The 27,208-nt window shown below is 46.1% G+C and overlaps 7 protein-coding genes across 7 annotated transcripts; 2 read left to right on the top strand and 5 right to left on the bottom strand.

Moving 5' to 3' along the window:
* The first annotated feature begins 5,542 nt into the window (after nucleotides 1-5,542).
* Nucleotides 5,543-6,590, top strand: EJ05DRAFT_357442 (acetyltransferase). The gene has a single exon (XM_033741040.1). The coding sequence runs from the start codon at nucleotides 6,023-6,025 to the stop codon at nucleotides 6,572-6,574; it is 552 nt and encodes a 183-aa protein (XP_033601040.1). The 5' UTR covers nucleotides 5,543-6,022; the 3' UTR covers nucleotides 6,575-6,590.
* Nucleotides 6,591-7,086: 496 nt separating this feature from the next.
* EJ05DRAFT_485697 (uncharacterized protein) lies at nucleotides 7,087-9,150 on the bottom strand (the record flags this gene model as incomplete). Its single annotated transcript, XM_033745472.1, has 1 exon — nucleotides 7,087-9,150. The coding sequence occupies one exon, from the start codon at nucleotides 9,148-9,150 to the stop codon at nucleotides 7,087-7,089; it is 2,064 nt and encodes a 687-aa protein (XP_033601041.1).
* Nucleotides 9,151-11,541: 2,391 nt separating this feature from the next.
* On the bottom strand, nucleotides 11,542-15,433 carry EJ05DRAFT_500113 (uncharacterized protein; the record flags this gene model as incomplete). Its single annotated transcript, XM_033746949.1, has 4 exons — nucleotides 11,542-12,463; nucleotides 13,533-14,214; nucleotides 14,270-15,284; nucleotides 15,341-15,433. 4 exons carry the CDS (start codon nucleotides 15,431-15,433, stop codon nucleotides 11,542-11,544), a joined length of 2,712 nt encoding a protein of 903 aa, XP_033601042.1.
* A 352-nt stretch (nucleotides 15,434-15,785) lies between these two features.
* EJ05DRAFT_358415 (uncharacterized protein) lies at nucleotides 15,786-16,855 on the bottom strand. The gene is made up of 3 exons (XM_033741041.1): nucleotides 16,763-16,855; nucleotides 16,500-16,712; nucleotides 15,786-16,452 (listed from the first exon to the last, which is right to left on the bottom strand). Exons 2-3 carry the CDS (start codon nucleotides 16,641-16,643, stop codon nucleotides 15,910-15,912), a joined length of 687 nt encoding a protein of 228 aa, XP_033601043.1. The 5' UTR covers nucleotides 16,644-16,712; nucleotides 16,763-16,855; the 3' UTR covers nucleotides 15,786-15,909.
* Nucleotides 16,705-18,884, bottom strand: EJ05DRAFT_358495 (uncharacterized protein). The gene is made up of 3 exons (XM_033741042.1): nucleotides 18,593-18,884; nucleotides 17,173-18,481; nucleotides 16,705-17,119 (listed from the first exon to the last, which is right to left on the bottom strand). Exons 1-3 carry the CDS (start codon nucleotides 18,626-18,628, stop codon nucleotides 17,019-17,021), a joined length of 1,446 nt encoding a protein of 481 aa, XP_033601044.1. The 5' UTR covers nucleotides 18,629-18,884; the 3' UTR covers nucleotides 16,705-17,018.
* A 4,368-nt stretch (nucleotides 18,885-23,252) lies between these two features.
* EJ05DRAFT_475900 (uncharacterized protein) lies at nucleotides 23,253-24,072 on the bottom strand (the record flags this gene model as incomplete). The annotated part of the gene is made up of 1 exon (XM_033743914.1): nucleotides 23,253-24,072. A coding segment is annotated over exon 1 (512 nt), but the record flags the coding sequence as incomplete, so codon positions are not given.
* An 877-nt stretch (nucleotides 24,073-24,949) lies between these two features.
* Nucleotides 24,950-26,942, top strand: EJ05DRAFT_475901 (glycoside hydrolase). Its single transcript, XM_033743915.1, has 4 exons — nucleotides 24,950-25,328; nucleotides 25,380-25,469; nucleotides 25,524-25,852; nucleotides 25,902-26,942. Exons 1-4 carry the CDS (start codon nucleotides 25,270-25,272, stop codon nucleotides 26,687-26,689), a joined length of 1,266 nt encoding a protein of 421 aa, XP_033601046.1. The 5' UTR covers nucleotides 24,950-25,269; the 3' UTR covers nucleotides 26,690-26,942.
* The last annotated feature ends 266 nt before the right edge of the window (nucleotides 26,943-27,208 follow it).

Below are 27,208 nucleotides of genomic sequence, written 5' to 3' on the forward strand. Positions count from 1 at the left end.
CTATAGATTTTATAGTTAACTTATCTCTAAGTAAGATACTTAGAATAAGTTATAATTTAATTCTTATTATCGTAGATAGACTTATAAAGATATCTAGGTACGTCCCTATATAGAAGACGATTATATTAAAAGAACTAGTATAAGTATTCTAGAATAAGATTATTAAGGTCTATAGTATACTAAAAAGGATCGTTACGGACTAAGGGAGTATATTCATATCTAAATTCTAGATATTATTCTACGAAATGGCCGGTATAAATAGAAATATATTAATAGTATTCTATCTATAAATAGATAGTTCGATAGAGCGATAGAACTAAACGCTTAAGGCCTACCTTCGTACATTCTATAATTTTAAATAAGACGACTAGACCTCTCTACTAAGTATAGTAGAATTTATATATAATAATAGTTATTATAGTATAATAGGTGTTACACCCTTCTAGACGAACCTAGAACATAGTCTAAGGATAGGTTTTAAACCTTATATAGTCTAGTTCGACCGAATAATAGATGTTAACGTCTATACGTAGAAACTAGCGATTAAAATCTTTAAAACTACATGTAACTATCGCGTAATAATCTAGTAAGTAAATAAGTTATATATAAAGTAGTATAATAGATTAGTTAAAGATTAAGCGTATAAGGAGGGAGACGAAGTCCTCCTTAACGTCCGTAATATATAAATATCGCGAGTAAATAAAAAGCTTAATTATAAAATGGCTGGTCCCTTCCGAATCAAACGTTATATTAGTATAAGAGCCTACGAGCTCGACCTAGAAAACGATATAAAAGTCTATAATATATTCTATATCTTATTACTTAAAAGGTTTTAATCTAATATATATAAACGCACGAACGTATAATTACACTCTATTATACCCTAAGATAGACTAGACGTATATAAAGTAGACTATATTATCGAATATAGGCTCGACTAGAACGGTATCTAAAAGTATCGAATCTATTAGAAGAACTATACCGAGGATAAGGACACCTAGGAACCTATAGTATATATCTTAAGTACCGCGATAGCTATATATAAATAGAGGTTATAGGATAACACGTTACTACCGTAAACCTAGTACCGTTAGGGCTATTATAAAAAGAAGAAGGATACCGTAAAGAATAAAGTATTAAATTACGAATCCTAAACGCATACTAGGAAAACTCTATAAGGTAGCCCTATAATTTAAGTAATGCACGGTTACTAAACGCGAAGAAAACATAAATAACTATTATAGACACGTAACGCGATATATTATAATAGAATAATATAGAGAAGTCTAGAATAGACTAATATAGACTATTATACACGAGAAGAATATAGGACTAAGAAACTAAAAAGATACCCTACTACGGAATTAAACTCGTAATATATAATATAAAAGGTTAGAGTACCCGAACTAATAACTACTAGACTACTAGTTCGGGTACTCTAATATAATTTAGAGAGATAAACTAATTTATATATAATACCTATACTTAAGTAACTTAAAGGAAATTAGAACCTAAAATTTAATAGTTATAGAATAAATAAGAATGTATATAATATCATTAAGTTAAGAATTAAATTACTAGAAAACTAGTAGATAGGTATCTAAACGGTCTAAAAAGGACTAAAACGGATAGAAACTAGGTAGATAGAGCTAATATATACTATATAGAAACCCTAGTAAATAGAGCTATAGAGCTACTCCTCTATCTTATTATTACTCTTAGAGTATAGTAAATAAACTAACTAAGTAATAGAGCGACGGAGGTTAGAGACCTTATCCTCTAGAGTAACCACGCGCTTAGTTAGAGCCTAGTAAGACGATAACTAAGCGCTAGAGCGGAGCGACTAGACCTAAAGTTAGCTAACGCGGTCTAGAATAATCTAGAATAGAATATATACCCTCTTATAAGGTAACTTAGAAGGAGAACTAGTAGATCTCTTATAAGACCCGTTAGTAGCACGAGGCGGACGGGAAGAAATAGTATAAATCTCTTCTACGGCCTTAGTAGCTAAAACTAACTCCCTAGAATAGGTAGTCTAAGCGCTAGGAATCTCGCGGCGACTAAAAATTATAAGCTAAGGTTAATAATAATTAACGGTTTCTAAACTTATACTTTAATAACCTCTAGAAAGAGCTTATAGCGCTCCCTAAACTCCCTATATATAGAAGCTAGGTAACTACTAGAACCGCCGAGAGTCTCACGGACGCGAAGATTATTATATATATCTTATATATAAATAGGAACCTAAAAACGCATTAGTATAGATAACTTTAGATTACCCTAGACTAAAATAGCCTAATAGACTTATCTAAAGATAAACTTTACTAAGAACGGTATAGCGGTAGTAGTAGATAGAGAGCTTAAAGATTAGGCGTATAGGCCTATCGCGGTTAGTAGAGTAGTAGCTAATACTAGAGTTAGAGTAGAAGAGATATTTAGAGCTAGTAGCGTGAGCCTTAATATACTTAAAGTATATTAAACTATAGTTCGCCGTTTTTCTATAGCGTAAACTACGACCACGTTTAGTACCTTTAGCAACCTAGGCCTTATTATTACTAGGGCTAGGTTTAGAGTAAATATTAAGGTCCTAAAAGGACCTAGAGTAACTAAGTTAGTCTATATTAGACCGAAAAGAGGAATAGTATTTAGAGCGAGGCGGCGAAGGCGTAAACTCTTAATTATTATCTATAATAAGATCTTCTTTATCCTCTAAAGAAGGTAGAGTAGATAGGCGGCGCGAGTAGATATAGATAGGCTTTATAGCTACCTCTTCCGTAATACTAGTACTAGGATTACCTAGATTAGAGTAACTAGTAGCTACGTTAGTAGTAATAATAATAGTAGTAGTAGCCTTAGCTACCTTCTTCTCTAACTTAGAGCGCGCCTTTATACTACTATAATAAGTGGATTTTTTAGCCGGTATAGCTAGGGTAGAGATAATCCCTTTAGAGCGAGTCTTACGAGAGAAGAAGGTAGGCTTAGAAATAGGACTAGTATTAGACATCTATAATACACGTTAGCTAGAGATCTAAGAGTAGAATACTCGTTCAGCCTTAAAGGCGATTAAAGAAGCTAAATTAGTAACCGTAATAACGCGAATAGATTATATAGGACTAGCTCTAACGAAAATAGACTACTCTAGACCCGAATAGATCTAAACTAAAGGAGATAGTATACGAATTAATAACTTACCTTAAGAGTAAGGTAGATATACTAGAGAAGAAAATTTAGAATAAGAGAACTAAATATAAGCTTAGTTAATATAGCGGTTATATAACCCGCGGAGCTACCTCTAAGGTAGTAGCTATAAAGCGAGGGATAAGCGCGTATATAAATAAAAGTAAACTAGAGCTTAAGTTTACTAATATAAAGACTATTAATAATATTATATAGATTTAATTAGATGCGCGTATAAATATAACGCTTATAGAATTATAGATTTATATATAGCTAAGTACTTCGGGGCAAAGTATAAAAAGAAGAAGGATATTATTAGAGCTAATACTAGAATAGACTTAACTAGACTACTATGGTCTAGTACGGTCCGTAATAGGTGGACCTAGGTTAAGCTAGCTAGAATAAGCGAGACTACTATATAAGTAGGCCGTATATACTTAATTCCTACTCTTTAGAAATTAACCTTATTAGAAGAGTAGACTACCCTTTTAAATATATTCCTAAATCCTTCTATGACCTGTTAGACTACTATCCTACGTCTATAATCCTTATATAAATAAGATATAAATCTTTAAGATAGTAGTATTTAGAATACTATAGAGGGATTTAGAGGCTTCTACGTATATCTTTATAATATAGCTTCTAAGAGTATCTACGCTTAGCTATATTACTACTTCTATCTCTAGATTTACCTTTATAATAGTATTATAGAGATAGCTATTTTTAATTACCTATAGAGACTAAGAGTTAAGAATAATCTACTTAGCTATTAATTAATTAAAGCTATTAGATTAGAAAGTCTTAATAAGTAGATTTACTATATTCTATTCTATCCTTAACTTCTTAATTATTATCTTAAGTATATTACCTTATATATACTTCCTTTTTCTATCTCTATATATAGAGTATTTATTATAGAGATATTCTACTAAGTTTATTATTAAGTCTACCTTAAATCGTCTACCTAAATGTCTCTTATAATAGTATATATAATATTACTAGTACTTCGCTCTATTATTTATCTATTAGAGATAATATCTATATTACTAGATCTAGCTAAAGCTATTAGTCTACTTAAATATCTCTATAGACTTAATAAAGGATAAGAGACGTTACTAATTAATACCTTTATATATAGACTTATTATTAGGGTTAATAATTGTAAGGAGGCGGGCTCTACGCACTAACCAACTACATTAAAAGAACCGAATCTTAAAGCTACTACTTTAAGGGTGGAGTACACTACTTATATACGACTACTATATATATATATAATTAACTAGTAGGCACGTGCCTAATAATATCTCCCCTTTTTAAAGGCGCGTGCCCTTACGCATTATAGGTATCTACCTTATAAAAGATAAACTAAACTAGCTATAATAGGCCTAGTATACGCGCTAGCTATACTTGGCCTAGCATAAACTATATGCACATAATTAATATTTATAATACCGCCTCTAGTACTAGATATACTAACTTACCATAGTAACGTTACTACTATATTATCTATTACATATATAAAGTACACGTAATATAGTAAGCTAAACGGAATCGTACGAAATTTAATAACGGTTAACTAGACTAAGAGTTAAACCCGTGACCCCGTAGTAGCTTTAAGATTATATAAGGAGGCGGGCTCTATATACTAACTAACTATACTAAAAGAACCGAATCTTAAAGCTACTACTTTAAGGGTAGAGCACACTACTTATATACGACTACTATATACATGTATAATTAACTAGTAGACACGTGCCTAACAATAATAGAGTTATAATCTAGATCTTCTATACTATCTATATTATCTAATTCTATTCTAGAGGACTCTTAAACTAGATAATTATATAGATTAGTAGATATAGGCTCGTATAGAATAGGGCTAATACTAGAGAGAGATAGTATCGTTAAGTTATAGATAGTAGTATCTTAAGTTAGTATTAGGTTCTAAGATATATCTTAAGGCTTCTTTATATATATATTACGCTATAAACGCTCGGTCTAGCTATACTACTTTTTAAATATATCTTAAGAGTACTTCTTAGAGGTATAAATAGACTACTAGAATACTATATTAAGGTTATTAACGCGTAGTTATTAATATAATAGTATTTAATATATATAGTAAATAAGAGAAGTTAGTCTACGGCCTAACTCCGGTACTTATAAAATTAGAATAATCTTAATACTATAGTCTATATATATATATATATATACTTTAGTTTAGTTTAATTATTTATAGTTTAATACTATCTTAAATTAAAGTTAAACTAAAGTGTTAGTTCTTAGTAAGAGGCCTTAACTAAACTAAACTAACCAGTTCTTGAGGCGGTCGAATTGAAGTTGAACTGATTGATAGGAAGTCTGGTATTGGTAAGTTTCGGCTGACAAATTCTAGTCGCTTTATTTCATGCTCACGATATGGGCATAGCTAGGGAGCACCCAGTCCATTCAGTAGACTTGATGGATAGATAAGCACGATAGGGGCTAGATTGTGTATTGGCATTTGGGAGACGCTTGCGCTCACTATCCGGATCCCCGATGGATTCATCTATTATGCGCTAACCGTATATGGATGGCGATCAAGGTAAACCACCAAATCGAGACACCGTTCATCAACACCGCTTTCAACATTGACTTTCCCTTTTGACAGCGGTGGAGGAAAATCAAGGAAATGTCTACCATCAACTGGACATGGATAGAGATAACAGAGGCAGTGAAAACCAGGACAAAGCGCCGATAAAAAATTTCTTCACGAGCATCATTTCTTACGACGCTAGACCATCCGCGGGAACCTGGATGACAAACAAAGCACCTGAAGGATCAAAAAGCCGCTCCAGACTACACGATGCTCGCTACAACACCTCGCCTTTCCCTCCGTGAGTTCACAGCAAACGACGTAGACTCGTTCTACGCCCTAGAGTCAAATCCTGCAAACGCCCGCTACCAAACATGGGAACCACGAACCCGTCAACAAAGCTCAAAGCTTGTTGATGAAGCCATCAACAGCATTTTAATACAGCCCAGGAGGGTCATAGAACTGGTCGTCGAGACTGGCTGCGAAACCGAGACACCCAGATTCATCGGCCGTGTTGGGTGTATGATAGCCGACAACATCGCAAACCTGTGGTTTTCTTTCTTGCCAGCGGCTCAAGGCAAAGGTTATGCGACAGAAGCGGTGAGAGCACTGATTACTTTTCTTCACGACGCACCTGCCGGAAACCTGGTTGCTTTTGAGACCCTACAGATCGAGTGTGATCCACGCAATACAGGAAGTCGTAGGATTGCCGAAAGACTTGGCTTCCAGAAGATTTCAGAGGAATTGAATGTATACAAATGTAAAGGCGAGTTGGTTGGCTCAGTGGTTTATGAAACTGGGATCCAGGGTTGGTTGAAGTGAGAAAGTGTCGACCGATGGGCGCAAATGCTGCTCAAGAGCAGTATCGATACGACAGTTGATGCCAGAAGAAGCCGCAAGCCAAGGTTGGCGATATGCGTAGGATAGTCGTCGCGTTCTCAAACTTCCCTGATTTACAATTCGCCTGTTCAACGCCGGCAGCCTCTTGCATCATGGATGTCTTTCCTTTCATACGAGTCAAAAGTCTTTGGGCTAAGTCTTTGCAGCCTTATCATACCAACTATCGTAGACTAGGATCCTATACTTGCGTATTTGCACTGTCGAAGAAAGCTCTCCCTGAGGCCGAGGCTGTCATAGTTGGTGTCGTTGGATGGTGGTTCCTTTTCCGAAATTTGTTCCTCGTGACTCGTTTTTCTGATAATCGCTTTTCCTCAGCCAGCTATTGCTGGCCTATCGTCATTAATACCGGATTTTCTGGCTTCAATTCTCTCTCAGAATCCGCCATGGCAGTGATTTTCTTGAGCTTACCCATCTAAGCATTTTCTTCATCGAGATTAATCTTTGCCGATACTGGCTTCGTCGATGCTTGCTTTGGTGGAAGGACTCTCCTCGAAGTCGACATCTTCTACCGGGAGTGTCCCAAAGCTTATATACCCGAGATTAGGCTCTCCAAAGTCATATATTTCAGAGCCTAGGCTGTCGTCAATAACTTCTTCTGTTCCTCCCTCAAGTCTACTGGCTGCGGTACTAGTATCTCCTTTGGGGTTTCTTGCCTCCGCTCTCGCTTGACTTTTCTGTTGTCTCCTGATACGACCTTGGGTGTAATCTCGTATGATCTCGCGCTCAATGCTCTGTTCCACCTCCTCATCTCTCTTGAAAGTAGAGAGACTGAGTGCCCAGAACTCTTTATCGACCTCCAAATAGTGCCGGACAAGCCAACGCAATTTCTTCTTCAGGACCTCGTGGAGAGATGTCTGGTGCTGTTGGTCTAGGAATTGGAACAGCCGCTCTGGCACCAGTATGCCCCGGAAGTGTCGCTGAAGCATGTTGGTTGCAAAGCAACGCCGCTCATAGCTCCCACTTGGAGACAACAAGGCGTGGTATAGCTCTTTGTAGTTGTCCAGGTTCGACAAATACTTTTTAAATTCTACCGGAGTATTCTTCATTACACTATTGTAGACATTTTTGAAACGGTCAACGTGCTTTGAGCTGTGGTTATTTACCGTGCAGTCGTTCTCATCTTTGAAGTCAGGTAACAAGGTGGTAAGCCCTGCCCAAAGTGGTGCATAATGGGCATTATGCCACCCAACTACCCCACTGATCTGGATTTTCCCGTTGTCATTGACGAAAAAGACATTGCTGGCATTGAAGCCAGGGATCGTGAGTACGAACGAAGGTTCTTCCTTAGATCTCGTTATGTTCCGTGCTACGTGTAGTGGCATACTCTCCAACGACATGTGAAGGAAACTGTCGATTGCTGTTGTACCCAAGGACTCAATGCCTTCATTTGTTTTGTCGATGAGACGAGCAAGCTCGGTGATAGGAAGATGAATCTCTCTACTGAAGTCACGAGGCTTTCTTTCTTCGTCTAAAGATTCAGTGATCGAGATATACGCTGCCGTCTGCCCTGTCTGCGCAGTGACCATACCGACTCTGTTCGACCGCCGCGAAGTCAACTTGCCCAGCACTTCTGCGACGGCTTCAAATCCCCCTAACATCCTGAGCCCCGCCTTACGGTCATTTCTCTTGCTGGTAAGATATGTAGGCCACCTCTTTCCTGCCTTCATTACTTTTCTCTCCGGGGCCCCATTCAACACTTCGTCGCCTCGGACTCCTTCCACGAAATCCATAAGGATGTATGGTACGCCTATCTCGCTACGATCCAACGAAGTCTCCCAGCAATACACCTCCGGCACCGGAATGCTGGTGTTATTCTTGACGTACTGCATTGTTGCTACCTCGGACCGCAGGAGCGCCGCTCTCTCCTTCGTCCATCGACCCTTCCAGCCCGCGCCTGGCACCTTCACCACGACAGCCTTCTCGTTGTTGCATAGCTTGTATACAGTATACTTTGAGCCATAGTCACGATATTCGAGATTGTAGGTGACTTCAGGATCGTCCGTAGATCCCATTAGCCCTGTGACCATAATCTCCAGCTTCTTCTGATCTATGCGCAGAGTGTCACCCCACATCCAGTCCTCACCGGTACCATCGAACGTATCGCCGTGCTTCTGATATGGGGTTTTGTAGATTTCGGTGATCGGAAAGAAGTGGACGCGCTTCGGCGTTTTCGCGAGTTCAGCAGAGGGGGGTTCATCTGAAGCGAGGACTGGCCGATCTCCAGACCTGTGCCTGATACTCTGCTTTGCAGCGTCGACGAATACCGCCGTGCTTTCCTGGGAGGCTTCAGGACAGCTCTTCTCGTTGACAGTAGACTCCTTCTTCTGTTCTTCCACTTCCTCATCTTCCTCCTTCTCCATAGTGCTTCTGGCACCCTCCATTTGTCTGACAGCATCGCTCGTTGGAATAGTGGCCCAAGTTCTAAGGCGCTTTGGGCGGTGGAGGGCGTTGTCGTATTGATCGGCGTTTGTGTCTCCGATAGGTCGTTTCATAGGCATCGTACTGCGATTATAGCATGAAAGATATGTCCTTGATGACGGTATGATTTTAGTATAAGGGGTCTTATAGACGATTGTTCGAGACTGCGCTGATGATATGGTACGAACTCAAAAGTAGATAGGGCAGAATGCGAAGAAACGGGGGCCACCTCTTCAGACAGCAGAGGTATTGAGTTCTTACGCGACTTTCCAGATGCTGAAATGGCATTGTGATGACGAGTTGTGTTAGAGAGACTACACTGTGCATGCCAGGAGATGTGACAAACATACGCCACCACGCCAAGACAGACAATAGAAATTGGGGGGATGTAACAAGAGAGAGGCAACCAAGTTAAGAAGAATGTTCAAGTAGTAAGATGTGAGTAGTCATGGATCAAAAAGAGCATTTCATTGATGATATCTATAGGGAACAAGAATAAACGCTCGGAGAAAAATTTGTAAACACCAGCCGGAACTCTTTCCTCCAGGTCAAAAGCGCTAGGATATCTGTAATTAGAGAATGTTAGCGAAGTGAGCTTCTCAAGTCAGTGATGATCTAAGATCAAAGGCGGACTTCAACGGATGGCCAAGTAGAACTTAGCCATCTTATCAGCGAGAAGATTGGTTCTGCTCATTTCCAGCTACAACCACAGGACAACTTGCACTCCAGTGACCTCTTCCACTCGTAGTACATCGACTTGAGCTTCCTTGTGAAGGAAACCTAGCCCGCACACACATGCGTACCCAAGCTTCAGAAATTGTGGACAACGCCTGGCAGCTCTAAACCAAAGTAGACCTCCGTCGAGAGCTGCCAGACTGCCACTAATCTCCCCACCAGTCAAGATTCTTCAGCCCGCTCGCAGTGAGTCCCACATCAAGCTTGGGGAGACCACCGGTATCCGTTTTAGCCCGACCGGTCTCGTGGTTTCATCACCGGTATCAGATAAATCCAATTCATCGCATGGTACTTCCACCGGTATCAGATAGATCCAATTCATCGCATGATTCGACCACGCGAATCGGTAACCCTGATTCATCGCATGGCCTCCCTTCCACTTGTAGCTTCCCCAAAGTCCTGGGGATCGTAATCTTGACAAGCAAGGAAGTTAGTGAGCCCTCAGCAGCTTTCTCATCCACAGCCATTCCTACCCGTGCGCACCAGCTCAGGCTACATGCTCTGTCCAGGAAACAAGTCCATCAGACATTGCTCGCCGCCGTTGCCAGCCTGACGAGATCATTGGTCAGACCTCCGGCAAAGTGACTGATGGCATGCAAGCTAGACTGTGATTGAGCCAGCTCGGAATAAGAGATATTGGTTTTCATTCATCGAAGTATACGTAAACTGAAGTGGAGGTAAGTTACTCACAAGAGAGCTCAGGTTGCTTTTGCCACCGGAAGCGAATCAGAGCTTGACGTTAAGCTTGAGTGAAATGCATGAAAATGATAGATAGGGATGAAGAAAGAAGAAGCAGAAGAGGAGGAGGTGGAGGAAGAAGAAGAAGAAAAGAGTTTGCAGACAGGAGGGAAGAGTGAGGCGGAGGAGTGAAGATGAAGGTAGAGAGGATGATGAATGGGAAAAAAACAAGTGGGCGAGCTCAAATATATAGCTTTTTGAACTGCCGCTAACAGAAAGCACAGTCCATCACTGGCAATGCTATTCTGCCACCGCTGGTGAATGGCCAATTGACGAGGGGCATTTTGTCTCGATCTGGCATGTCACGGGACTGTCTGTTTCGGCGACGGCAGCGGTGACGTATCTGGAGCGCAGTGGTTCGCCGTGCGCCATTCGTCCAGGTAGTCCCGGAAGCAGTTCCCATGAGCAGGGCTACGCCTATTCGAGACAGCTGTATTGTGGTGGTGACGTGCTGAGAAGTTTGAACAATGGGAGATGAAGTGAATCGTGACATTTTACGTTCGCCGTTGTCCCAAACTAGTTCCAGCGGCATGGCCTACAGTCATTCAGGATAGCTGTATTCTGGTACTTACTCGACTACCGAAGGAGCTGATGGTGAAGTCTATATTCGGCTCCGCTACTTGGAAGTCGTTTGGGAGACAGTGTATGAAATTGTATTTTCAAGTACTATGGATACGGCACACTTGAAGGAGTAAGGTAGGAACGAAGCAAATTGTATGAGGAGAGTATCCATGTTGAGTTAGCTGAAGTTGTACTTCGTGTCTTGCAGTTCTAGGGGACTGAAGCCGAAAGAAATCTCACGATAGTAACATGGGCGGTGTACTAGGGAGCATGACAGCAGCCGCTGGACTTCTACCATGTACTTAGTGAACTGGGAATCTTAGTTCAAGTAATGACATATCTTGGTCGAACATGAAGAGATGTTATCGGTGGAAAACGGAAATTATTCATGAGATGCAGAGGAGCTAGAGATGGACAGCAAGGAGAGTAGAAAAAGTTTACTTAGCTGCCTGAAGAGCTCTTTTGTCTCTTCTTTGCTTGACCCACTGTCCAAATGGAAGCCATATCTCTTCCTTCTGCGCTGGCTTCAGAGTCGCAGCAAGCCCACTAGTAGACGTAGCCACAAAGACTCTCGCACCATGCCATATTCCACCGCAGCCGTCAGATTCTTCACCGTCCTGACTTCTGCCCATGTTCTCCTTCTCATCCTGCCACCCATAACAAAACTCCTTTACATTAGGACTTTTCCCATGGCGATACTTCCATATACTCTCCCATATGCCTTTACCAACAATACACACAGCCTCAGGCTTATACTTTAGTATCTTCTCATCTAATATTCTAGTGCCAGCAACTTGTTCCGCCTTCGACAACTCCGCAGTATCCTTCGTTGGCCGCGAAACAATGTTTGTGTTGCCCATTGAGTATAGCCGCGGTAGATCCCCGTCTTCTTCAGGGCGACACCGCCTATCCGTACAACCTGATGAGTGTAACAGTTTCCAGAAGAGATTCGAAGGATGTGCGTATGCGTGACCAGATGTGGCAGTTGATATGCCAGGATTAGCGCCTATGAAGATACAGATGAGTCCAGGCTCGAGGACGTCGCGTAACCCCGGGAGATGTGCATATTTCGAAGGGTCGGCATATTTGCTTGACGATCGGCGCTTCTTGGGTGTTCGAGAAGGCGAGTTCGACGTTGACTTGGTGACCGCAGATCGGTTCCGTCCGAGGGGTGGAATGGCTGTGGAATGAGACTTTGAGTGAGGGCGAGCTATGGACACGTGCGATGCCGTAGTCGGCCTTGATCGTAACTCCCGATGCTGGAATTGCTCCAATCTGCGTGTGAAGCTCGGAGGAGCGGTGGGTTCGCCTTCGCTGGCGTAACTATCGCCATCTTGAGACTCCTCGGTGACGCGAGACCTAAGCATGTCGCAGAGATCCGCCCACTAGAGACGTAGAAGAGTCTGTCTATCACCCGGGAAGGACATGCCAAGTCAAGCGACGCGTGCATCCAAGCAGTGATCTGGTCCTCATCATCTCGAGGCTTGTAGTTTGCGTTTGAACATTACGGACTCGGAGAAGTGACGTCTGGAACAATGATGAGATTTACCTTTGGTCGTGACCAACTATTCAGTTCTCATTTCTCACTGTCAGTGTTCGCAGACCACGCCCCTTGGCGGCAGCTATACTCTTGGGCTCAATCTCTTCACAGACCTTAAAAGCGCTTCATTGGTTCTTGGCTATTTAGGAACTGACTCCTTTGAGCGCATTGGGATCCCATGAGTGCCACTCTTTCCCAAATTAACACCTTCCTCATATCGTTGGTTCCCATGAGACTTCGTCGTATTTGAACTCGCCCTCCTATAACATGAGCGAATCACTTGCTAGGCTCCTGGGAACTCGAAACATACCGGTTTTTGGCAGGAGAATACTACGTAGGACCTACTCGAACCAACGACTCACACCTCTACACATCATCAATTTAAAGAATAACTTTCCGCTGTCTGTGAACAGGCCTCCTGACGGGTAGAAGAAATAGCCAAAGAGCTACTAACACCGGCATAAAGCCAACTCTGGGGTACCAGAATACCCGATATATGCTCATTGGCATCTTGATCCGGACCTCCCATCAATGTGTTCACTGCGAAATGACTTCATTGGTATACAGGCGCTGAGCGTTACCGAAGTAGTCGACTTCTTGATGTGCTCGTGGCAATACCATTTACATTTACCTTGAGGGGGTTTAATTCTACCATGCGTGAATTCATCTTCCACTGTGTAGCTATCGATCATAGACTGTCCGCGGCAGGAATCTCCGGATATTTAGAGAGACAAGTCACGCACGGTAGAAGAAATCACAAAGCACAGCAATATCTACTAAAACCACATGCCAAAGCTCAGTGATCTATTCGTACGACGCATTGGACATATGTAGATTATTTGGCTCAACAGGGCGGGACCCGAGAGATGCAATCACAGTATAGTACACCTATTCAGCGGGTCGTTTCCCAGCATTGCATCTCTCAGATTCCGTCCCCGTCTCTGCCTCTTCTCCTCCTCGCTCAGGTCCTCGTGGCTGTATCCCCACCAGATGGCGACCCTTGCGTGAGCCAACAAACGGCCCTCCGCCCCAAAGTCCTCATCCCAGTCGTGTTTTCTCAGGGCCGTGCATCCGGGCAAGCCAACGAACCTGACCAGGGGCCGGGCTCGCCGGACGTCGTCGACCCACTGCTGGTCTATATCCGTCTCAACCTCCGGGCTGCCAATCCGAGGCTTCTTGTCTACCCAGTCATTGTTGATCGCATGATGCTCGTCCGGGCTGAACGCCTGTGCCGTCTTGCACGTTGGGTGACGGTAGACCACCAATGGGTCTTTTCGCATCTTTAGGTGCAGCTCGGCAGCAGCTTGCACTATGGTAAGTAGGGACAGGATCATCTTTCTGTGGAGAGTATGTTCTTCTTTTGCGTCCATGAAGACCAGTCGTGAGATCTGTGTGTTCTTCTTCCCGATTAAAGGTTTGAAACCTGGATTGAGCGCTAGGATGGGCTGTAAAGCATCGAAGATCTTGATCGATATACGGTGGGTTTCCCAGCCGTATTCCTCTTCCCATTCGGGAGCCTTTTCAATCCTTTCCACGATCTTCGCGAGGCATTCGTTGTATATGAAACCCCCTGGATTTGTTCTATTAGCAGGTAAACAAGAAGACACAGACCTGTCGACACTGACCATGGCCATTCTTCGATAGCACCTTTTTTCCCATCTTATATATCTCCTTCACTTGGCGTCTTGTTGCACCACACAGTGGTCTAGAAATAACATCCTCATGAATAATCTTCCCGATGATTGCGTAAATCAGAAGCCCTCTATCTTCGTTCTCAATTACCATTTCAGGCCATCCTCTCAGCGCGGTAGCTGGAGCCATCTCCTTAACGGCGCAGAGGAGATCCATACTAGGTCTTTTCAAGGGAACACCGTCGCCGTCCAAATCTTTGCCTCCCTGAATGGTGAAATTGCAGTACGTACCAATGAATCTTTTGATTCGTTTATGTATCAAAGCGTACTGACGTTTGACAAATGCATCCATACGGCGATATGAAGCCAGTTCGTCTTCCTCCAACAACTGTGACTCGGCAGGGTTGGTGGATTCGTGCTTCCGGTGGTCACAGTCCGCTCTCACAGGTGTCTGTGGATCGCTCAGTCCTCTATCAGGGCTTCCATCTTCACGAGCTACGCGCTCTTGTCGACTTTGACCTTCGCTATCGAGATCGTCCTCATCCTCGCTCTGGCCCACTGGGCTGCGCTCAGATGTTAGGTCTCGATCAACTTCCGAGCGAGTCTCATCTTCACTGAAACTACCCCCAGCCTCACCAATATCCAGATCTTGGACTGACTGATACTGCACATCTTGGTCAGTCCCTGGCTCAGATCTCTGTTCAGGGGCTTCGATCTGGCCTGACTGCAACTGGGTGTATCGGGCTATAGATCTTGCTTTTCGTGTTTGACGAGTTCTAGTCGTGGTTTTGAATGTAATGCCTTTCCTTGAAGGAGTGGGCGAACTCATGGAAGATTCAGGAGGAGAGGATGTATGTTGCCTTTTTCGCTGTGTGTCGTCGTCAATATCGGAATCAATGGACCTGCCACGTTTCCTGTTTTCTGTTGGAGAATTTCGAGAGGTAGAGGAGATCAGAAGAGGAGCAGCATCGTCCACCACTGCTGCTTTAGCCTTTCGCATGTCGGCATTCTGTAAGAGTTAGGCTGCAAGATAAAAGTAGTAAAATTCACAAATAGATGTCCCACCTTTTTGCGAACAGTCCTCATCACCTCACTGAGGTCTTGCTGATCGTCAAGCTCCGGCTGAGTTTGTCGTGTTGGATAGGTGCGGCCCGTCATAGTGGAGATTGATGATCTGGTAAGGAGACTTGCAAAGATAACTAGCTTCTCACAGAGACTCAGGACGATTTGTCGATTTCGAATCGCAGAGAACGAATGAAAGGAATGGGATGGAAGAATCTTGAAGAGGAATTTATTGCGGGAATTTGAAAGGCTTTTGCAGAACAATGGCTCCGCTATTGAACAGTGTTTGCCAGCAAACAATACAAAGAAGCCAACACGTGACATGCCTCTCCCTCAATGAGACCATTGAGCTGGCTGGAAACAATCCAATCGTCCCAATATCGTCAATAGAACCTTGTTACAGTTGGTTCTTTGATCGCAAACGACATTGTGCTTACCATGTCCAACGTATGCGCAAGGGGTGCGCATTACTACAATAGTGGTCGCAGAAAGACTCCAGCTCTAGGCACTCTATAGCGCTGTCTATAGACGCTGAATATATTGGGTATCACTAAGCACTACTCTGCACTCTGTCAAGTTTCGAACTCCTCCTTCTTCTCCATGTTCGCCGCAACATGTCGCCTCAGCGCAGCCCAGCGGTCTTGCACTGCACCACTCATCTTCTCTTCTGTACTCCTTACGACGCCTTCTTCCATAGCCTGTCCGTGTGCCGAAGCCATCGCGGCCATATTCATGCTCATGCGCTGCCGCTCAAGTGCTTCGATTTTCGCTCTCTTCTTCGCCACACCCTTCGTGGCTTTCAGACTCGTGGTGCCCTTTTCCTTGCCTGTGCTTGATTTTACCACTCTTGCTTGTCCCACTACCTTACTGGCATTCTCTGGACTGACGCCATCATCTGGAAGGGCATCTGCTAAGCTTTCTAGGGTGGCGACGAGTTTCTTATTCGGGCGGCGTCTTTTGGTCACTCTCTGATTAGGTGCTGATTTTTGGATCTTAGAGATGAGGACAGAGTGCTTGATAGCTTGCTTGTCTTTCTTGGTAGTGGTAAAGGTGGAGGTAGGTGCAGGGTACGACGACGGACCCGATGCACGCTTCGCAGTCTTGCGTATGGGAGCCTGTCACAATGAGTGTGCGCACATGCAGAACGCTCTTGGCTACCTACCATATGAGTTATTACAGTTCGGCGAGGTTGTATGACTTGACGTTCTCGAAAGGGTGGGCTTAGAGCTTCGAACTTTTTGGCGCCACTCGCGCTAACATGTTTTAAAAAATCGTGGGGTTTTAGCCACAAGTCAACGGAGTTCATTCCGTACAGTACAATCTACATCACAGCACATCCAAGAGGGACTTTTAGATGTAATCAAAATCCATAGATCTGCCTCGGCCGTCATTATTTCGTAGGTTTCGTGTCCTTTCTCTGCTTACCTACAACATACATCATCCTTGCAGGTTTGATAGCATAATCTGCTGGGTCGCAATCGAGCCAGAGCACTCTAGTGTCGGGCCCGTTCTGGCAGAGGTCTATAAAGCCTCAATTCTTGAGTAGATCCGTCCTTCATAGGGCAGAGCAAGCGACATGATCCTACCTGCAGGATGCTTTGCGATCTGATCGGCCAGCAGTTCCGTGGAGAGTTCCGCGGAACCAGTATGTGAACTAACCAAAGGAGCTGCACTGAACCTCTCAACCACTGTCGCCACTGCCTTGCATTGGCATCGAAGATGGTTGGCCTCCAGGAGTAGTATTGCTGGAATGCCTCTTCTTCTCTTTCTTCGCCCATCGTACTAGAAATATATTAGTGCATCGTGGTTTCGAAAATAGGTGCGGATGACCTTACAACCACAAGCATTGCACAGAGTTTTGGGTCCGTTGGGACCTTTTCTCCACTCTGGCGAGTCAAGCGTCCCGCAATCCGTGCATACATACTCATCCGCGACTTTCAATTTCTTCTTCTTGTCCGAAGACCCGCGGTTGTCTTTATCGACAAGTATAGCGATACCTGCGTCTCCACGAATAAGCTGCGGGCTGGTGTCACCAGTGCTTATGCCTTTCGCCCTTTCCCCGTCCCTGTAGTGTAGACCTGTGAGCATTTCGATTGTTTCAATGTGTGTTGCTCCCTCGTAGCGCGCCATCTTATCGTTGATACTATCCGGCTTGGAGGCTGCCAGAGCTTCGTCCAAGTTCTGTCGCGTGAGAGCCGTATTCGAGATAGTCGGCTTGGCTGGAGGAGGCATGCCGTTATATTGAGCCATGTTGTCGCTCACTGACCGTTTTCCAGTTCGAGTTTCCGATACGCTTGTGCTGGTGGGACCAGTCTTACTCTCCGCATAGGCTCGGTCAGCGGCCTCATTTTCTTCCTGTTCTTCCCGTTTCAGTTCGGCTATCCGTTTCATTAGTCGCTCATTTTCGATCTTGTGCTCGAGGAACGAGTCGAGCAGAGCAGCATTCTTAGTCGGGTATGGCCTAGCCATCATGAAGAACCCTCTACAATAAGTATGGCCTCCATGTGTACCAAGAGCCACCGGCTCTGAACTCAGATGCGCATGTCCATGCGATTCAAATATTACATATGTCCCATCTTCTTTGCGAAAGCGGTAGAAGAACCGCAGACTGTTTCCGGACGCGATAGCCTCGTTGAACTCTTTGATGTATATACCACTGTCATCGGGATGCACGTATTCGTTTATGAAGTGGCCAAGCAGTTGGCCATGGTCGTACCCAGTAAGCTGTTTTGCAGAAGGCGAAACATAAAGAATACGGCCATCAGGAGTGAGGATATGGAGAAAGTCCCGTATTTCTTCTAGGACGCGCTGGGACCAGTTACGGCGCTTCGTAAACTCGGTCAAGGTGCTGCCGGACAAGTTTGGATTTTGCATGCCATAGCCCGTCGGCAGCGGACCGGCGCCAATGTCATTCATGTTACCGCCGTGCATTGCGAAGGCATGGCCAGGGTCGGTTGACGAAGCGTGAGGCATAGAGCCATGGGCGGCGGAATGGCCGTTGTACGGGTAGACTGACTGGGATTGAGAATCGGGATCGAGCGATGACAAGTCAAGGTCCATGGGTAGCAAGTCATTGTCCATGGACTGCATCATGCTCATGCCTTGTTCGTCGTCCATCATGACCCTCGAAGGATTGCCGGACATCTAGCAATCGAAGATTAGTTGTCATACCGGGCTGGCGAAAGACGCGACACGGACGTGAGCATAGGCACGAGCTGTGAGGCTAATAGTAAGAGGTGTGATGGGACGACTTACATCGCCCTGCATAGTGGAGCCATTATGGTGGTACATGGCGGGCTCTGGACTCCTAGGTCACGCCAGACGGTAGGCAAATCTTGGGAGACATGCAACGGAAAAGGCCGCCGATGCGAGGTTCTCCAGGGCTGGCGAGCAATGATCGAGGTGCTGTTGATGGGCCAAGTTGATGCTGGCGATATGATGCGCATTTACAGCGGGGAACTGAGATCATGAAGAGCTCCTGCGCCTCTAGCGGCGCCATTTTGGCCTTCTGCCTTCTTTTTCCCATCAGCATTTTCGCTTTCCCATATCTGGCTGGGGCGAAGGTCTAGTAAACTGTCAATCACTGCCGATCGGGGCATAGTCGGCACGTGGGTCTCTTTCGATCGACCGTCTTCCGTCACGTGCTGACGTGTCACCATCGTCGCGTCTTCGTAAGGCGACAGGCTGGTCAGAGCTCACGTCACGTCTCTCTCCAACTGCGGAAGGTGAAGGGTATTTTGTCGCAAAGAGCTGAGGGAGACGACAGACTGACAGCAGCCAGCGCTAGAGACTGATCTCTCAGGATGTCGAGCATAGCAAAGCTCTCTATACAGGGCGTCCGGTCGTTTGACGACAAGCGCCCGGAGATTATCGAGTTTGGCACGCCACTCACTCTTATTGTTGGCTACAATGGATCCGGGAAGACGACAATCATTGAATGTCTCAAGTATGCTACAATGGGGGACCTCCCGCCCAACAGCACGCGTGGTGGAGCCTTCATCCACGATCCAAAGCTTGCTGGTGAGAAAGAGGTGTTGGCGCAGGTCAAGTTGTCATTCAGATCCACAAAGGGCGTGAAGATGGTCGCCACTCGAAATCTCCAACTGCAGCTCAAGAAGACCACAAGAACGCAGAAAACGTTAGAGGGCCAATTGATGATGGTTCAAAATGGCGAACGTACGTCCATTTCAACGCGTGTCGCAGAGCTTGATCAGATCATGCCCCAATATCTAGGTGTGTCTAAAGCTATACTGGATTCTGTGATATTTTGCCACCAGGACGAGAGTTTGTGGCCTATGGCTGAGCCTGGGTCTCTCAAGAAACGTTTCGATGAAATCTTTGAAGCACAGAAATACACCAAAGCAATTGATAACATCAAAATCTTACGTAAGAAGCAGCAAGAAGAACTACTGCAGTACAAGACAGTCGAGCGGTTTGCCAAGGAGGACAAAGACAAAGGAGAAAGGGCCGAGAAACGGTCGTCAGAACTCTATGAAGAGCTCATGAAAATGCGAGCAGAGTACGAGGCGGGCGAGATCGAAGTGGCGGAACTGCAACGCAAGACGGAAGAGGCTTACCAGATGGCTGCGAAATTCGAAAAGACTGTCGCTCGGTTAGAGGGAAAACGAATTGAAGCATCCGCGATCGAACGTAATGTCGTCTCGCTCCGAGAGAACATGAAAGAGATGGAAGACACAGATGAGGAACTGCAGTCTCATCTTGATAGGTACCAGGAGCGTATAGCACTCTATCGAGACGAAGCCGAAGTCCATCGTCAGCGGTACTCGGAACTCTCACACGAGCTTGACGAGAAGCGCAAAGCTTTGAGTTTAAAACAGCATGAAATCGGGAAATATGAAGCCCAGAAAGACCACCATGACCGTCAGGTCAAACAACGCGAGACATTGATCAAGGAAACATCAAGGCGTCACAACATCCGAGGCTTTGAGCTAGACATCACGGACAAACACGTCATGGACTTTGTGGAACGCCTTGGAAAGCTAGCTCGTGATTCCAATACGGCATTCGAAAAGGCCCGCAGAGAGATGCATGAGGAACTGCAGCAAGCACAAGAAATACTCAGTCAACATAGTGAACGAAAATCAGCTCTCAATCAAAGCAAAGAGAACTGTAGGATTCAGATCGGATCGAATGATGGGCGAGTGGCGACTCTACAGAAAGATATGAATAAGATATCAATCGACGAGGGAAGTAAAGCTGTTCTTGAATCGACAGTCGAAGATCTGCAAGTTCGACTGGAAAAGGCCCAGACGGAGGAGGCGAGCACGGATTGGGACTCCCAGATTGGTGATTGCAACCGAAAGCTCCGAGAAGTAGAAGAGAGCAAAGAAAGATTCGACACGGAGCTTTATGAGGCGACAGCCAAGGCTGGCGAATCTGCCCGGCTCGACCTATTAGTGAAGGATCAGAAAGACCGACAGTGCAGCCTAGATTCGATGAGAGGAGCCTACGACAAGAAGCTTGGTTCTTTACTAGGTCAGGAAGTAAATCCTTCCACGCTCGAAGATGTGTTTCAATCGGAGCTGAAGATCAAAGTCAATGATTGCATAGATGCTGAGGCCCAGCGAGATGGGGTGGCGCGCGAGGTCGAACAACTCGATTTCAAGCTTGCAACAGCCCAAAAAAGCCTCAAACAGAAACAAGCAGAAGTCAGACGATGTGCGGATATGGTCCAGCGCGCCCTGAGCAATGGTGAGCCTGTTGAGGATCTCCCCTCTGTTCTAGACGACCTTGAGCTCAATTTGAAAGTGCTCAGAGATGATGCTAAGAGTTATGAGGTGACGGCTCAATATTGGAATAAGTGTATGGAGTTTTTCAATAAGCACAAGGCATGTGAACTTTGCAAAAAAGGTATCAAGGAGGGGAGAGAAACAGACAAATTCCTGGAAGAACTTCAGAAACGTATCCGCAAATGCTCTACCCAGGAAGGTGAATCTGTGGCGGCAGAGTTGAAGGAGGCTGAAAGTGAAATAGAGGTGGTGAGAAACGCCAGACCAGCCTACGAGACATGGTTTCGCCTCAAGAATGACGAGATTCCACCATTACTCTCGGAGGTAGAGGCGCTAAACAAGAAAAGGCAACAGCTTGTCATCAAGCAAGAGGAACATGACTCAATTCTCAAGGAGAAAGACGACGAGCGGCGTGATTTTGAGACATACACCAAGACGGTCCAGCAGATCACCAAATATCACGCTGATATAGTCACTTTCAAGAAGCAGATTGAAGAGGTTTCTGCAAAGCAATCTCAGATTGGTGCATCAAGAGGCCTCGAACTGATCAAGGACGACCTAAAGGGAGCAAATGACCAAGCACGAGGGCTAAGGTCCACTCTGACACAGCTTCAGGGAGATCGCGAGAGATCTCGAACCACAATTAGTGCGCTTGAGCTCGAGGTCAGCAATACCAGATCAAAGCTCAGCACAGCAGCATACCAGCTGAAAGAGAAGGCCAATCTGCAATCACAAATTGAAGACTTGCGAAAGCAGAATGATGTACAGCGGGAGCAGATTAAGGAATTGAGTCGTGAGCTACAGGCTTTGGCCCCCAAAATTGAGCAGGCACAGATCAAATACAACGATATCAAACAGCGAGGAGATGACAAGCAGCGTGAGCTTCAGCAAGAAGCAGCGAAGCTTTCTGATAGTCTACATCAGCTGAAGTCGGCTAATGATGAGATCAACGCATACGTCGATCGAGGAGGCGACCAGTCTCTCGCCCGTACCCGCCGAGAGATCGAAAACCTGGAGAACGATGTGAAAGGGATCGATGAAGAGATACGAAAGACGGCCAAGGATGTAAAGAAGATTGAGGAGAGCTTGCGCAACACAGATGAAACCAAGCGCGCCATTAACGATAACTTACGCTACAGGCGTGGCGCCAGAGATCTCGAGAGCGTCCTGAAGGAAGTCTCAGACCTCGAGGCTGAGAACGCTGAAGCAGATATGGCTAGGTATGATGACGAGGGCTCAACATGGGGCAGGAAGCGCGACAAACTGTCAGGTGCACAGTCGATCCTGATGGGTGCGATGCAGTCGAAAGACGAGCAGCTACAAGGGCTTATCAAAGACTGGGAGACGGATTACAAGGACGCCAAATACAAGTACAAGGAGGCCCATATCAAAGTAGAAACGACCAAAGCTGCAGTCGAGGACCTGGGTCGATACGGCGGGGCTCTGGACAAAGCCATCATGAAATTCCATACAATGAAGATGGAAGAGATCAATCGAATTGTCGACGAGCTTTGGCGAAACACGTATCAAGGGACCGACGTCGACACAATCATGATTCGATCGGACAATGAGACGCTCAAGGGCAATAAGTCTTACAACTACCGTGTAGTAATGGTCAAACAGGATGTTGAGATGGATATGCGTGGGCGTTGTAGTGCTGGGCAGAAGATGCTTGCTAGCATTATTATCCGACTCGCTCTCGCCGAATGTTTTGGTGTCAACTGCGGTTTGATTGCACTGGACGAACCGACGACAAATCTCGACCGCGACAACATCCGATCTCTAGCACAGTCGCTTGCGCAGATTATCAAAGTTCGTCGGCAACAAGCCAATTTCCAGCTGATTATCATCACGCACGACGATGAGTTCCTTGATTACATGCAGTGCGGAGATTTTGCAGATGTATACTTCCGGGTCTCTCGCGATGAGAAGCAGAAGTCGCAAATCCGCAAACAGCAAATTAGCAACGTAAGTCATCATGGAGCGTGACTGTGGTCCTGGAAACTAAGTTGATTTGATATGCAGGTGCGACTCGGTTGACGTGCTAGGTGGGCGTTCTTCATAACGTGTCACGGCCGATACATTCATGTCTTTCTATCTCTGTTCTGGACTCCTAGAGCGTGGTCAAATGTGTTACGAACAGTTACGGACTATCGACTGTGGCGCAACAGGGGCATTTTCTGTGGTGTGGCGTAGCATTTCAGTTCTGCATTTTCGAGGCGTTCTAGGCTCTTGCAACAAGGCAAACCCGATCTTCTTATCTATTGTCTACGCGCTGAAACAATACATTGTCGGTGCTAATACGTAGATGATAGCCCCATGTATTATCATCATCTATCTCGACGCCATGTAGGCTGTCGCCGTTGCGCGGTATACCGTGGCTGCTCCACCGAACCTCCAACCCCGCAAACATGCACCAAGCCGTCCCTGACATGGACCTGACAGCGGCAAGCCCTCGTAACGCCATTCCAAGCCGTCTCGAAGACTTTGACACATGCTGGAGTTGCAACATTGCGACTCTTCTCTCGTATGTGACCCGAAGTACACCATGAAAGGATGCCCAGGAATGCGTCATCATAAGGCTTCGTACATCCCATCCATATCTCAACATATTTGCGGATACAGCCGGATCACATTCTTTACGAGCATCGCATAGCTCGTGTGACCGAGACATGCGAACAACGACAGCGAAGTTACACCGACCGATCCTATCACGGTCGTCGCTCTGCGCGCAGTGACCCGCTGGGGCTTGTCTATGTATCCCAGTCACCATCTTCCTGGTCTTTGGGTCTCCTCGTCTCTCGGTCTCTGTCTCTGTCCCCTCAATCCCACTGATACCCCGCGAACAATGGCTTAGAAGTCATCCAGCTGACCAGTGCTAGCCTGCTGTCGTGGCCGACGATGTGGATAGCTTCGTCCACCAGAAAGCGGGGGAAGTGAGTAGTGATCACAGTCACGGTCGCATTCAATCACGTTGACATCGGCATCTTGGAAGCAGAGGCAGAAGCAGAAGCAGAAGCAGAAACATGGACAGATCCGAGGGCCGATCATAGTTTACGCCTTCGGCGGCCCCTGACGACCACCAGCCAATCAACGTACGAGATCAAAGCGGATATGGGGTCGTTGGGCTTGCTGAGGCGCACCTTGGCGCGCATATTCAGGGCCGCGTGGCGCAACTCTGTGACCGCGACCATAAGCTTGTTTTCATTTTGGGTTACCCGCATGGATATCATTAATCACCACCGAAAGATTTTGCTTGCTTCTGCATTCTGCTTTGAAAACTCCGCTCACTTACTTGACGTTGATGGCGCGGTTGGGCCTTGGCCTAGTTCTTGGGAGACAAGATCCTGACCCCCTACAGCCAGCACGCATGATGATGACCTCCGCGAAAAGCTGCATTACAGGAACAAGGGGTAGGGGGGCTGAATTCTATCTACTGTTTGCTATCGTGTTGTTTATAGTGGTATCCAAGGCTAACACGACATGATACTCTAGTGCTTGTGCCCGTGCACACCTCACCAGTCAAAGTATCCATGCTTGGCTCCAGTGATGCTTGCGGCAGAGTGGATCTTTGGAATCAGCACGGTCACGCTGATGCTCGCAACTGTGTCTAAAGCGCCGGAATTACCATCATTACTATGGTCGCCTCAAAGCTCCGGATCTAGACAACCCGCGTGCTGGCGATCAGCACGCTTCCTCCCGCTCCTCACTGTGCTCTCCAGCGTATCAAAGGCCACTCTCGGCGCCGAGGTCATATGGTACGCAGTCAACGGCGTGAGCGTGCTCCAAGAATTTTTGCTCCAACGACAAGGTTTGGAGCAAGCAGATCGCCATCCTTGTTAATACATTAGGGGGTCTACCCATTTTAGCTCTGCCGAATATCACCTAAGAATTCTTCGACTTCCCCTTGAAATCAAGCTGTGTGCTTGCTCCCCCGTTCCGCTCGGGATATAATCGTCGCATCTCTCCTGAGCCCATTGCTAAGTTTAGGCTTCCCGTGTGCTCTGTTGCATAAAGCTTTCTGTTGTCGCACTCCAGCCCTGTTCTTGTCACGTCACGTCACGAGCACCGGGTCCTTTCGTCTGTGGCCGTAAGTGCGAGCTACGAAGCCTATAAGGACGCCTTCTCTTGACTGTCGATCCAACCTCACGTCCATCGACACAAGCCACTTTCTCTTACAGCATGTTACTCAAGAGTAGCCTTCAGCTCTTGGTGGCTGGTCTTGCTACCGCTGCGCCGGCGTGAGTACCATTCAATTGACATTTAGACCGTTGACCTGACCAGACTTACAGATCCGACACTCTTAAGCGTGGTGTCAGCTTCGATTGGGGCACTGAGAAGGTCAGAGGCGTGAACATTGGCGGCTGGCTCGTTCTGGAACCGTGCGCTTGACCCTCGAAGTGCTCTTATGTTACTGATGGCTAACCGCTTGACAGATGGATCACTCCGTCTATCTTTGAGCAATTCTCGCCGGCGGAAGTGGTTGACGAGTATACGCTTAACCAAAAACTTGGCACGCAACGGGCTCACGACGAAGTACTAAAGCCTCATTGGGATAGCTGGGTTACATTCGAGGACTTCAAAAGAATCAAGGACTATGGCTTCAACGTCGTGCGTATACCTATCGGGTACTGGGCTTATGCGACGTACGGATCGCCTTATGCTCAGGGTGCAGCTCCCTACCTCGACAATGCTATCGATTGGGCTCGAGCCACCGGATTGAAAGTCTTCATTGATCTGCACGGCGCACCGGGCAGTCAAAATGGTAAACAACAACCAATCCGAGATCATTTCAAATGCTGACATGCTCTCAGGGTTTGACAACTCCGGCCAGAAGACCAGTAATCCACTATGGCTCACGGGTGATACTACCCAGCAGACCCTGGAAGTCATCCAGATTATCGCCGACAAGTATGCTCAGCCTATGTACCAAGATGTTGTCGTCGGCATCCAACTTCTCAACGAGCCTCTCATGTCCAACCTCCAGGGCGGTCAAGACGGCGTGAGACAATACTACCGCGACGGCTACGGCAACGTTCGCACCGTCAGCGACACCCCCGTCATCCTCCACGACGGCTTTCAACAACCCCCGACGTGGAACGGCTTCCTGACTCCCTCGGACAACAACGCGCAGGGCGTGGTCATGGACCACCACGAATACCAAGTCTTCAACTTCGAACAGATCGCATGGGACCCACCAGCTCACCGTCAGCACGTCTGCAACAACATTGACACCATCAATGGCGCCGACAAATGGACTTTCGTCGGCGAATGGACAGGCGCCATGACTGATTGCGCGAAGTATCTGAACGGATACGGTGTGGGTGCTAGATACGACGGAAGTTACCCTGAAAGCACGTACAAGGGCTCGTGTGCCGATTTCAACGACCTCAACAACTGGGACCAGCAGCTGAAAGACGACACGCGCATGTACATCGAGGCCCAACTCGACGCCTTCGAGGCCAAGACCCAAGGATGGGTGTGGTGGAACTTCAAGACCGAGGGCGCTGCTGAATGGGACATGTTCCGTCTGGTTGAGGCAGGAATTTTCCCTAACCCCCCAACCAGCAGGAAGTTTGGACCGGTCTGCAACAACTTGTAGACGGTCGTGTGGTGAGGATGAATATAAAAACGACGTCCAGCCATGTTGAAAACAGTGCTCTTGGTGGGCGGTCGACACTCGCTTGGATGGAGCTGGTGGTACATTGCTTATTGCATATGAGCGTGGCATTTTACACTGGACATTTGAAACAACATTTACGATACCCACTCGCTTAATTTCTGTATATATGTTGACTTGCTTCTGGGAGGCGGTACTTGCACATAGTCTACATACGATATCTATTACATTTCCTTTGTTTATCTCGCGACCCTGTTCCTAATGAAAGGTTGTGGATATTTGTCTGCCTGACCGACTCATTTGCCGGTGTGGCTGACTCGGGGCCAAAACAAGTACCGAGAAGAATCCTGGTACCACCTGAGATACCTACACCGAACGCCTCACTACCCCACCCGCAACACCTCGTAAGCTGATGAGATGGAGTGGTCAGGCCATTCAATTGTCCGCTGGACTTTACAAGCCCGAATAAAGACATCATCAGGCAAGGGGGTCTGCCTCATT

This window comes from Pseudovirgaria hyperparasitica (assembly GCF_010093815.1).
Source record: "Pseudovirgaria hyperparasitica strain CBS 121739 unplaced genomic scaffold EJ05scaffold_7, whole genome shotgun sequence".
Classification (NCBI taxonomy): domain Eukaryota; kingdom Fungi; phylum Ascomycota; class Dothideomycetes; order Acrospermales; family Acrospermaceae; genus Pseudovirgaria; species Pseudovirgaria hyperparasitica.